Source organism: Nilaparvata lugens, chromosome 11 (assembly GCF_014356525.2).
Source record: "Nilaparvata lugens isolate BPH chromosome 11, ASM1435652v1, whole genome shotgun sequence".
Lineage (NCBI taxonomy): Eukaryota > Metazoa > Arthropoda > Insecta > Hemiptera > Delphacidae > Nilaparvata > Nilaparvata lugens.
Window position 1 is genome coordinate 40592217 of NC_052514.1, and position 13028 is coordinate 40605244.

General features: G+C 33.5%; 1 protein-coding gene across 1 annotated transcript in view; it reads left to right on the forward strand.

The window, feature by feature from the left end:
- The window catches only part of LOC111045145 (phosphatidylinositol 4-kinase alpha), a 113467-nt gene that overhangs the window by 14360 nt on the left and 86079 nt on the right, over positions 1–13028 (forward strand). Inside the window, 6 exon segments of the mRNA XM_039438436.1 lie at positions 3309–3409; positions 3833–3974; positions 4599–4797; positions 9041–9227; positions 11506–11600; positions 12436–12595. Coding sequence (XP_039294370.1) covers positions 3309–3409; positions 3833–3974; positions 4599–4797; positions 9041–9227; positions 11506–11600; positions 12436–12595 — 884 coding nt within the window.

Consider the following 13028-nt stretch of genomic DNA (forward strand, 5'->3'; position numbering starts at 1 on the left):
TGCCTAAGTTCTGGGAGCTACGATGTAAATATGGAGCCAACGTATACGGTACCACATATGGATGCCTTAGCTCTGGGTGCCTACGATGTAAATATGGAGCCAAAGTATAGGGTACCACATATGGATGCCTTAGCTCTGGGTGCCTACGATGTAAATATGGAGCCAACGTATACGGTACCACATATGGATGCCTAAGTTCTGGGAGCCTACGATGTAAATATGGATCCAACGTATACGGTACCACATATGGATGCCTAAGTTCTGGGAGCTTACGATGTAAATATGGAGCCAACGATGTAAATATGGAGCCAACGTATACGGTACCACATATGGATGCCTAAGTTCTGGGAGCCTACGATGTAAATATGGAGCCAACGTATACGGTACCACATATGGATGCCTAAGTTCTGGGAGCCTACGATGTAAATATGGAGCCAACGTATACGGTACCACATATGGATGCCTAAGTTCTGGGAGCTTACGATGTAAATATGGAGCCAACGTATACGGTACCACATATGGATGCCTAAGTTCTGGGAGCCTACGATGTAAATATGGAGCCAACGTATACGGTACCACATATGGATGCCTAAGTTCTGGGAGCCTACGATGTAAATATGGAGCCAACGTATACGGTACCACATATGGATGCCTAAGTTCTGGGAGCCTACGATGTAAATATGGAGCCAACGTATACGGTACCACATATGGATGCCTAAGTTCTGGGTGCCTACGATGTAAATATGGAGCCAACGTATACGGTACCACATATGGATTCCTAAGTTCTGGGAGCCTACGATGTAAATATGGAGCCAACGTATACGGTACCACATATGGATGCCTTAGTTCTGGGAGCCTACGATGTAAATATGGAGCCAACGTATACGGTACCACATATGGATGCCTAAGTTCTGGGAGCCTACGATGTATATATTGCCGTGTCAGGGTGGAGAGTGGAGTAGCAAGACCGATTCACAGTACTCTGAGAGTAGGCAACGAATACTGAACAGAATATTCACAGCACGTGTTTCAGTGTGAATGGAATCATTGTGAACTGGCATTAATCGCTGGCCTAGTTCAACACTACTACAACTCAAAAATCCAAGTTTTGAGAAAAAGGCAATTTAATGTTTCAAATTATTACTATGAATTGTGCATTGCATATGGAATGTTGATTTCTCCCATGTAGAAGTATAATATTCTTAGACTTAGTTGAGTGTAGCTCTGGAAAGAGGAAGGAAAGCTGAGTAAAATGTTGTAGAAATCTCAAAAATGATATTACTTTCCTTGCCCTATTACCATAGGTGAGGAAAGTATTGCTTTCCGAAAAAAATTAAGGTACCCCAATTTCTAAATTTTTTGAGTTGTAGCACTGTTGAACTGGGGCATCAATTTGATAAGTTCATCAATTGATATGAGTTATCACTTTTATACGCACACAAGCCAAACGTCATGTTATTTTCGTCTCTCCTTTTGATGAACAGTCTGCAACTTAGTTAGAAATACATTTCAAGAATTATTACTTAGTTAGAAATACATTTCAAGAATTGAAACCTTTGTGATGACCTTCCTAGTGATTACTTTTTGCAGTTAGAACCAACGTTGTTGGATTGAGATCCTTATTTTGTAACTTGCCTCGTTTTGTATGTAGCTCATGATGAATTTCCAGTTGTTATTTTTCGAAATTATTACAGCAAAGGGCGCACGTCGTGAAGCTTTCCTGATTATGAATGTTCTTAGCAACACGATTGGTAAAAAAGGTTTGCGAAATCAACAGTTTGCTTCTTGCATCGATGTGTTTTATTAACTGTTAACTGCTTTCCTGATAATGAATGTTCTTAGCAACACGATTGGTAAAAAAGGTTTGCAGATGTGTTTTATTGACTGTTAACTGTTTTCAGGTACTTTAGTTCCTAACAATTGTTTCGTTGATGAATGATTTATCCAATATTTAAATTTATTTTCATATTAACTGTTTCCAGGTATTTTAGTTCCTAATAACTGCTTCTTTGATGATCTTTATTCCTGTTTTTTACTATCCACTATTTATAGTAATATTGTGTTGGTTGAAAACTTAACATGAAGTGAAACTTGAGAATGTATTTTTGATAACCAGTGTGATCAATAATGAATTAAATGTGTTTTATGAATGGAATATAAACTATATTTATCTACGATATATCTATCAATAGCTATATTTACCCACAGTTTATAAATATTTTTATAACGAATCTGTAAATTATGAATGAAATATGTACTGTACTATGAGTTACCAGTTGCAATAGTAAAGCTGCGTTTACACCAAAGTTATTAACAAAATGTTGATAACTTAAACCTTACAGATTCTATTAGATTGAGCGGAACTTGACAAACACATATGTTCATCATGTGTATGAGAAGTTATGTTCAATCTAATAGAATGTATAAAGATTAAGTTATTAACATTTTGTTAATAACTTTGGTGTAAACGCAGCTTTATAATATTGTATTGATTGTCGAATGTCTTGTACTAAATCCTTCCTGTTTGATTGTTTTCTTTGAATATTTTCTTCTCACTTTCAAACTTTTAGAGTTTTAAAATTTTCTCCACATATTTTGATCCACATATGATATATTGATTATGTGTCTTGAATATCTCAAATATTTAGGGCCGGTTGCAACACGAAAACCTGTTGAATTATAATCGTGATTAAATGCCACGAAAACCAATTAGAGAAGGTTTTTTGAAACGTAGGCTTCTCCAATTATTGGTTTTCGTAGCACTTAATCATGGGAGTCCGATGGTGGCAAATATTCAAAAGGCACATCAGTGTTTAATGTTGAGTCGGGCCTAGGCCACAAACTCAAGTTCTGTCGTAAATTTGTAAAACTTTGTAAATAAGGTTAAGATTTAACAAGCTTTTGTGCAACCAAGTCAAAATTTCATGAGTATGTGCTGAATTCGATTTTCGTAATAAATATTAACATGTCAAACGTTCATAATGTGATAATTCTGTCGGTCTTAATAAATTATATTTTGGTCTTGAAGTAGTATTCTTTATTTGAATATCAAATTCCCAAGTTACTTCGTAGTTTAGCTCACAGAATTGATGAAAAATAGTTTTAGCCATTAATAGTCAATTCAATCCCTGTGAGGTAATCTTTGAAACCACCTTATATATTATATAATTACTAATTGTAATACCTACTGTATATATAACTATTAAGTGATGTTTATACATTACGTTTTAAACTTTGTAATAATTATCATTAAGGATAAATAAATTTGAATTTGAACTTTAATTCACTCAAATTTTATCATTTTCTAGGTGCTGATAGCCTTTGCAGCAGACTAAATGGAAAGATAAATTCCACACAAAATTTGAAACTAGTTTTAGCTCATATGCCACTACTGATGGTCTGTCTAGAGGTAAGTTGAAACTTTTATTTTTTGAATTTTTCTCAACACTAATTACTCGTCTAAAAATAATATTATTTGTTTGTCTAAAGTAAAATAACCAAAAGTTTTCTGTCAAATTATTATTTTTCAAGTTTCTCAACACAAAATTATTCTTTTAAAAATAGAATTTTGTGGAAATCCAGAAGACATAACCTCATTTCGGACTTTTAAAGTTACCTAAACTTGGGAGAGAAATAGTAGGTATTCTTAGTTTTCTCTCCCGATCTGTGCTTCAATGTAAAAAAGAATAAATAAAGTATTATTTGTTTGTCTCAAGTAAAATAGTCCAAAAGTTGTCTGTCATCACAGTTTAATCTCTCAGTATTGACTTTCTACCGATGTTTGTTAGAAGATAAACACAAATAATCAAAATCGTTAAAATTTTTGTTTCAGGGTTTGGGAAAATTAGCGGAAAAGTTTCCCAACATTGCTAGCACGTCCATTCAGTGTTTGAAAGATTTCTTGGTGTCTCCCTCTCCAATATTGGCCAAACTGCATAGGATCCACTCAGACAGAGCTCCTCACGACATTATTGGTAACTAATTTTATTCTGTTTTAACTTTAGTGAACATAATTTAGGTAACTAATTTTATTCTATTCTAATACTGGTAAACATAATAATTATATCAATTGTTGGTTATAATGGTATTGTAATCATAATTGTATCAGTTGATTGGAATACGGTTCAGTGGTTTGGTCACCTTATGGGACTAGAGCAGCTCATGTCAGCACTATGGAGTGATTAAAATAACCTATTTTTGAACTATTTTCATCAACATTTGATAAAAAACAGTTTTTGGCTGTAAGCTTGTTGCTCCTCCCCCAGTTATTCATAGTGAGTTGATAATGATATTCAATCAAACAATATTTTTTTTAAACATAACCTCTTTTTGGACTATTTTCATCAAAATTTGGGAAATAGGCCTAAACAATATATTGTATTTATAAAATATAATTATAGTACCCATTTTTGAAATTAATAAAATAATAGATTAAAAATATAAATTATAACAACTAGTTTATACTATAATTCTATTTTATAAATGAAAATAAGTTTCCCTGAATACATTTTAAGAAAATATATTGTATCTATGAATGTATCAATAAATAAATTTTGTTAAATTCTTGAGTAATTGAGTAATAATTATGTGTTTGTCAGTGACGGTGGAAGGATCAGAAGTACGTTCAATCACGGAGCAGGTGCCTATCAACCAGACACCTTTCGAGAAGCTGAGAGACGCGGCCATTGAGAACCTCTGCAAGGCGCTGCGTTCGGCTCACAGCCTGGACCCCTACTGTGTGCCCGCCCTGGTTGCTTCTCTCTCCAACCGACTGTTTACTGCTGAGAAGAGTGATGTGTAAGTCGACGATCATATTACATCCATCATTTTATGAAAATATCCTATGTTACATCCATACATCATTATAAGAATATCAACTTGCCTTAACTATCTAGGTGTAACAGCCGCAGACCATAAATTCTACATGAAATCTGCAACAAAAAATGTCCAGTAAAATTCACTTTGTAATATTACATTTTTTCTCGATTGGAATCGAATCTTCAATTCGAGATCTATAAAACTTTATAGTAAATATCAGAGTCATCGATATACGGACAACTTTTTGACTGAGAATTTATCGTAAATGATTGTGTTGCATGTTCAATGGTATCACTGAAAAAACAAACTCTGTAAACAGAGTTAACAAAATTAACAGATAATATAGAGATGATATATAAAATTTAAAATAACAGTTTCAAAATAAAGTTTTATTGAGAACAAATATAAAATGTGAATTCTAAACTTGTAATTTATAATTTTCTTGGTGACGTGTCCATAACGTCGACACTGGTTTGAGTTGTCTACAAAGCTTTGCTCTGTTCCTTGTAGCTAGGCTTCCTCCTTCTTCTCTAAAAATATGGCTGGCTGCGTGTGTTGTAATTTTGTGCTCTCTGAATATTTTTCTGTTTAAGTGAATTATTAATGTTTTAAATTGAGTTTTGAACAGTTTATAGTGTTCTATTTTGTCTATAATTTGTTTATTGTGTATACAAGCCTATAGCCATTGTTTTTCAACTATATAAACTGGATAAGTATTTAGCTTGTAGTGACTTTAGATGCTTAAACGTGTAAGATATTGTTCTTTGTGTATTTGTGTAGTATATTGCCAAAATTCTTCTGAAGATTATAAGTTCATTTGCTCTGAAAACTGGATTTCTCATTCATAGGCGATAGATCCATTCATAGTTTACCAAGAATCTATTACGTTGGAGCCGATAACTTTCCTTAGGTTAATAGGTGAAAATTTGCTATCCAACCGATTTAGGAGAAATTGGTAGCACGGCAACTTATATCAAAAAAATGAATGAGATTTTATTGACGTTAAAGTTTTAGAACAATAGGCAAAGTCAAATATTGAATATAGTACAACAAAATATGAAATTAAATTTTAATGCAACTGTACCACAAAATTACATTATTGAGTCTAGAAAATAATACAGTAAGTAAACTGTAAGTCAATTAGATGTTTCAAATACAGGAATAGAATTCATTTGAAAGCACAAAACATATTCCTTACAGCACAACTTGAGCTTTTTGAAAAATACAAATAGAAACCTCTTAACTCTAAGCAACAATTATTCCACTCTCAAAGAACTCTTTAACACTATAAAAGGGATTTATCACAAGCCAATTCAATAAACTCGTCTTGAATTTCATTTCTGTTTCCAATATTGAATCTGTGGGTAATTTATTGTAAATTTTTATACAAAATGTATCATAACTTTTGGCTGTTTTGGATAACCTCTGATAGGGAATATCAATTCTATGACAATTTCTTGTATTATGGCTATGAGTTTGATGTCTTATTTTAAATTGGATGAATTTTTTTAACATGCAATAATATGGTATATAGGTAAAATTTTTCTTGTCATTATACTAAGCTGGACAAAAAGAGGCTTACAAATCGCTAGTCTATGAGAATCAGTTAAACCCTGACTACCTTCTTTTGCAATAATGAAATATTTTCTGCATGATCACTTTTCGAGCTTGGTTTTCGAGATATACATAGATTTTTCGAAATTTTTAAAAAACGTCAACAACTAGAAGACTATCAGTCAAAATCTAATTGTAAGGATATGGTTGGAAAGAGGAAGAAATTTCCAATAAGATTCATATCATCTGTTCCTTTGTCTGACGTTTTTCATCTTTTTATGAGCGTTCAAACTGTTTGAAATTTGGCTTTGAACTCGACAAATGTGCGCATGCCTAGCGAGCGTGAAATAGATTATCAATCGATTATCAAACACGATTTTTCGTTTGAATCTTAATCTTTCTCATATAATAAATATTTTCCCTACCCTAAAATCATCTATTTTACGACGAGTCTTTAGTATGTAAAGTGGTGTGTTCAGTTGAAGAAAAATATAGATGGCATCACTGATGTTGAAACATGTTATGTAATCTATAATTGACCGAGTGAAGTGAGGTCTAAGATTCAAGTCGACGTTTTTGCATATCTCTTTATGTTTATATGTTCCGCATTTACGGCGAAACGCGGTAATAGATTTTCATGAAATTTGACAGGTATGTTCCTTTTAAAATTGCGCGTCGACGTATATACAAGGTTTTTGGAAATTTTGCATTTCAAGGATAATATGAGGAAAAGGAGCCTCCTTCATTCGCCAATATTAGAGTAAAAATCAGACTATAGAATTATTCATCATAAATCAGCTGTTGAGTGGATTATAAGTTGCATGCAATGACGCAGTGTAACTTAGTGAAAAAACAGCTGTTGTGTGGACTGTTAATTGCATGCAGATAACTTGAAGTAGCATAGTATCAAAGTTAGTAGACTGTCTACTTACGTTGGCATAGTATTTTCTCCCGACTTTTCTCTGCTTTCAACTCTGTAAGCTTTTGATGATAGTAGCATAGCTGTTTACATCAAATTATTAGCATTATCGATACAACAACCCAAACAGCCATTAGTCTTTTATACGCTGATATCTCGCCGACACGACGGGACAGGACAGAATTTACTTTGATGAACAGTATTAGAGGAGACTGTGGTTTAGAACTGCGCGAGGTCTACTGTTCACAGAACTACTCGTATAATAAAGGAAAGAATCGGCTTATACACGTACGGGATAGAAAATTCACGAATGACGAATAATCACGTCTGAACTACTGGACTGATCAACTTGAAATTTTGGATATAGATTTTTGACTTACCGAGGAAAGTTATAGGCCTATTCAAAATTCTTCAAGATTTTAGTTGGTCGAGTTTTTAGTTTTTCAAGTTTTTAATTAGACCCTTGCAGAGCACGGGTTGCCTGCTAGTTTTACAATGACTAGTGATAAATAAATACATAAATAAATGTTTATTTCCAAAAAAAAAAACTAAAACTACAACATCAATTACACAAAATATTAGATAAATTACAATGACATACAATAGTTACAAAAAATCTTATAATGTGTCCTCTACTTGCTTAGTTTTTTTCTGTTTGGAAATTGACCTACTCCACTATGGCGTACCATGTTCTAGAGTAGGTTTTGTTTGTTTTTTCCAAGTTACAGTGATATTTCTGACAATATCCCAGTGTTTTCATTATGAAGAAAAATACCTGTTTGTTTTTGAGTGATATAATGTGCATATATTCCACTGCGTAGTTTTGATCACTCTATATCAATCAATCAAATTTCATTTATTCAAGTAGTTGCATATAAAAGACAAGATTCACAACATTGAATCGTTACACAGAAAATACAATAGTGCAAGAAGGAGACGTCAAAGAAAAAACACTGCCTCTAGGAGCACCCCCCTGGAAGAAATCGATTAATTTCAGTTGTTTTAATGGAAATTTATATTTTTTAATAATTTTATGATATGTAGTTTTCTTCCCTCAAGACATCCACACATTCATCCACTGTGTATGGCGCTCTTTTGTATTATAATTTTTTTTTTTGTGTAGTTGGGAAGTTGATATTGTGGTAATTATTCAATTGATGTTTCTTTGCAGAACATTTGATAACAAATAATCACAAGTTCACAGTTAAGGAGAATTTTGAGTTTCTGCATGTTAATAACAAAGGCAGATCTTTGAATATTCTAGAGGCTTTAGAAATAACAAGAGTAATTAAGGAAAATTCCCAGTATAGTCTAAATGACCAGATTCATTTCAACCAATACAACACTGCGAATTTAGTTTTATCATAAAATTGTAAGCATACATTAGTCAATAATTTTCCCATTTACATATCTGTTTTATTATCTTTCACACTTGTTTTCTTGGTTCTTATTTTGTACTGAAAGTAAATTTTGTTATCATGGCGATTCTGTTGCTTAAGCCGCCATTTTGTCATACCGTTGAATAGGAGGAGACTGTCTAGCTGGGCCAATGGCAGGCGTTCATGCCCTTGACCAATAGCAGTACTCGCCTACTAGTATAAATTCTGCTGCTCTTGTATTTAGTTTTAGTTTATCAGAGATTGACAATGGTGTAATAACCGAAACCGGTCTTTCTAAGTATTAATAAATCTGTGGTTTTTGACAATTTCTAAGTCTTTTTCAGTCCATTATAATATTGTTTGTTGGCAGTGAATCGACGCTGATACCAATGAACACAATTGTGATGCTGGGTCACATAGCCGTCTCCCTGAAGGACACGCCCAAGACCACCGACACCATCTTGCAGTTCTTCCAGCAGCGCTTCTGTCGTGTGCCATCCGCAGTCGACGTCCTCATAGTCGACCAGCTCGGCTGTATGATCATCTCAAAGTGTGAGGTAAGTCGTGCCGCAGTACTCAATCAATCAATCTAAATTTAAAAATCTACTTTGTGAAAATAATTAAGGACTGAAACTCTTATGAAGTGAACAACTACAAGACTTGACCTATTTCGGACTATGTGTAACCTTATATAAATTTGGGAGAGGAATAGCACGAGGTTATCTTATTTTTTCTCTCCATATCATTTTGATAATGTTCTTATTGTATCAATCAATGAAGAATCATAGTCGACCAGCTCGGCTGTATGATCATCTCAAAGTGTGAGGTCAGTCGTACCACAGTACTCAATCAATCAATCTAAATTTAAAAATCTACTTTGTTAAAATAATTAAGGACTTAGAATTTTGTGAAGTGAACAACTATATAGTGAGGTCCACGTTATAATGGCAGTGGATAAAGACAGAAGAATAGCGATGCCGATTCTCTGCAATAATTAATTATATTTCTACACTGTCAAAAACATAATTGTCATCGTTGTGGACCTAGAAAAGGATAGTACCACCGGTTTTGTCGAATGATAGATAGACAAAGATAGCAAAACCAAAGTTAATCAAATACTGTCATTATAACGTGGACCTCACTATAGTGAGGTTCACGTTATAATGGCAGTGTAGAAAGATAGGAGAACAACGTTGCCGATCCTCTGTCTTGTCAATGCCTCTATAGACGGTAGCTGATACAGGTTTATTGATGTAATATTAACTGTTCATTCTGGATAATCAATTATATTCTATTAAGCAAGAAATAATATTTTTCAATAATTTTATAATTAAGATGAAATGTTTTGTTAATCAATAATTAATTCTACATTGTTCAAAGACGATCTTGAAACAGAGCGAAGCGAGAAAGAGATTTAGCGCTCTCCACTTTGTTGAATGATAGACAAGGATAGCAATACCATTGCTAATCAAACACTGCCATTATAACGTGGACCTCACTATACAAGACTTAACCTGTTTCGGACTTTGTGTAACATTATCTAAATTTGGGAGAGGAATAGCACAAGGTTACATTATTTTTTTCTCTCCCTATCATTTTGATGATATGATGATTGTATCAATCAATGAAGAATAAATAATGATAGTCGACCAGCTTGGCTGTATGATCATGTCGAAGTGTGAATCAGTCATACCATAGAGAACAGATAGCATAAGAAGATATCCCATGGTATGGGGCGTTTATGCTACGAATTTCACTGTTAACTCAAGCAGACAGTCTTAGTACAGTAGTTCATTTTTGTGAAGCTATGTGACGCTGGTAGTCTCTCATACTGTGACGTTCTTATACTCTAACCCCAACAGTAATAATAGACAGTATCCGACAGTAATCGACTTGAGTTGACGAAAACTCGGCTTGGAATTTGGAACATAAACGACCTATATACCATTTGCTTAATTTGCATTAGCATTTGCATTTTCCAATGGAAATCTTACTTAAATTATCCACCTTTCGCACGAAATGAATGTATTTTGAACATTTGAAAGTCAAGTTTACAAGAACAGTATTTAAACAATAGAAAATCATGATATATAAGATACGTATTATAAGTTAGAAGAAAGTTTTGAGATCAATCACATTTTTTACACCATACTTATAAACTTTTGAGGTTATGAACACTTGATTTGAATTGAACTTGACTTCACGTTTTCAAAATCGACCATTTAACTCAAACGTTGAGAAAACTTGAATTCAAAGAAACTCGACCAATGTAAACGCAGCTTGAAGGAACCGACAGAAATGATAGTATATTTATAAATGCTTATGTTTTTTTCAGGCCCAGTTCAGAAATAAAATACACAAACGACAAATAGACAAACTAATGAATCAAACGGACATTATATGGTTTTTAATGTTAAACATAAATATGTCTCGTCGGGTTTTCTTCATTTTTGTGAATTTAGATGCCAAGCCCTCTCACAGTCCCCTCCAGCAATGACATGGCACGCTCATCCGCCAGGTGAATACCCCTGACTCCCCCTTCATAAGAATACAGTGGGAAGTCTTCCACCAAGTGCTGCATCGTCTGCACATCTCCACAGGTGCAGTGGGGGTCAGTGGCTATGCCCCCTATATAATTATATAATAGACAATGGAAATGATAGTTGTATCGGGATATTCATAAGTCGAGGTTTTTCCTGAGTTTTCTGTTCTATTGTATTATTAATTGCATCCCCATTGTGTGAAGTAATACGCATATCTTTCAAATAAATTTATAATCTTATAAGCTCTGTTATATTGTAGCTGTTTTATAATATTATTTGTTGTGTATTTCAGCTGAATATCTATGAAGAAATCATGAGAATGTTCGTGATGATAACTGTGGAAGCCAGTAATGCCGCATACAGTAATGATAGAACCAATCAATATAGGTAAGCCATGTTATCCTGGCTCATCATTTTGACTTTGACTTCAGGATTTGTTAATTGCTGTAATTTTCAAATTAGTAGTGATTTATAATTGAATTTTATTCAATAGAGCAAATGTTGGTCTGTAACTTTTATCCTTAGTTATAATTGACCGAGCGAAGTGAGGTCTAAGATTCAAGTCGACAGTTTGGCATTTCTCTCAATGTTTAAATGTTTATATGTTGCGCATTTACGGCGAAACGCGGTAATAGATTTTCATGAAATTTGACAGGTATGTTCCCTTTTTTAATTGCACATCGACGTATATACAAGGTTTTTGGAAATTTTGCATTTCAAGGATAATATAAAAGAAAAAATGAGCCTCCTTCATACGCCAATATTAGAGAAAAAATCAGACTATAGAATTATTCATCATAAATCAGCTGACAAGTGATTACACAGATGTGTGGAGAAGCCAGTCTATTGCTGTATTTCCATAGGGTCTATAGTTTCAATCAGGTACTTGTGGATGAGAATACTGCGTGAGGTCTACTGTATTGAAGTATCCTATTTGTATTTTAATTTATAATATTATATAACGTGTACTTGTATACGAATAATCAACATTATTGTATCTAGATTAAGTTGTGACTATTGTCAATGCAATTTTGTTTATGGTAATAAAACATTCAGTCAATTTTTAACAATTGTACTAAATGTTCCAGTCTGTTATTCTTGTAAAGTTCTCAATAATTTTATTAATGAAGAACCTGTACAATACATTTATAACAAGTGAATATTTTTGTTTTCTCTTTCGAATAAAACTTATTTAGAATAATTTGAATGATTTGTTTCATAGACATGTATCAGGAGCTGTTATCAATGCATTGGCGAATATAGCTGCCAACCTACAGGGTGACTCTGAAATGAACGAGCTGCTTGTTCGCCTTCTAGAACTTTTCGTGCAGCTAGGATTGGAGGGGAAGCGGGCATCCGAGAAGGCTCCTGCCTCAAATAAGGTACTAATAAAAAAAGTAAAACACTGATTAATTATATAAAACCCATTGAAAAAATATATAAATTCAACTATTGTTGGACAACCAAGGTCAAAAGTAAGTAAATAAGAATGTAAGTACCGTTTGAGATAAATTTCGGTAGGTACAACTCAGCAAGACTCGAATCAAGACTCAAATCTATGACATTAAAAACTAGCAATGGTTTGGAGAAGAGACTCGACTCTAGTAGAGAGCATGTGTTTCCAAATGGTGACACTCAGACCATACTAGATAAATGAAGAAACGTTTATCAACTAGTCGATCGTAGTTGTATGTTGAAGTAAAATTCGAAGATTATATTGAGAGATCAATTTATTATATCCATTGCTAAATTTATTGAGTCAGTTGAAGGAGCCTAAACATGACATTTTAGTAATGAAGGATTCATAATATTGAC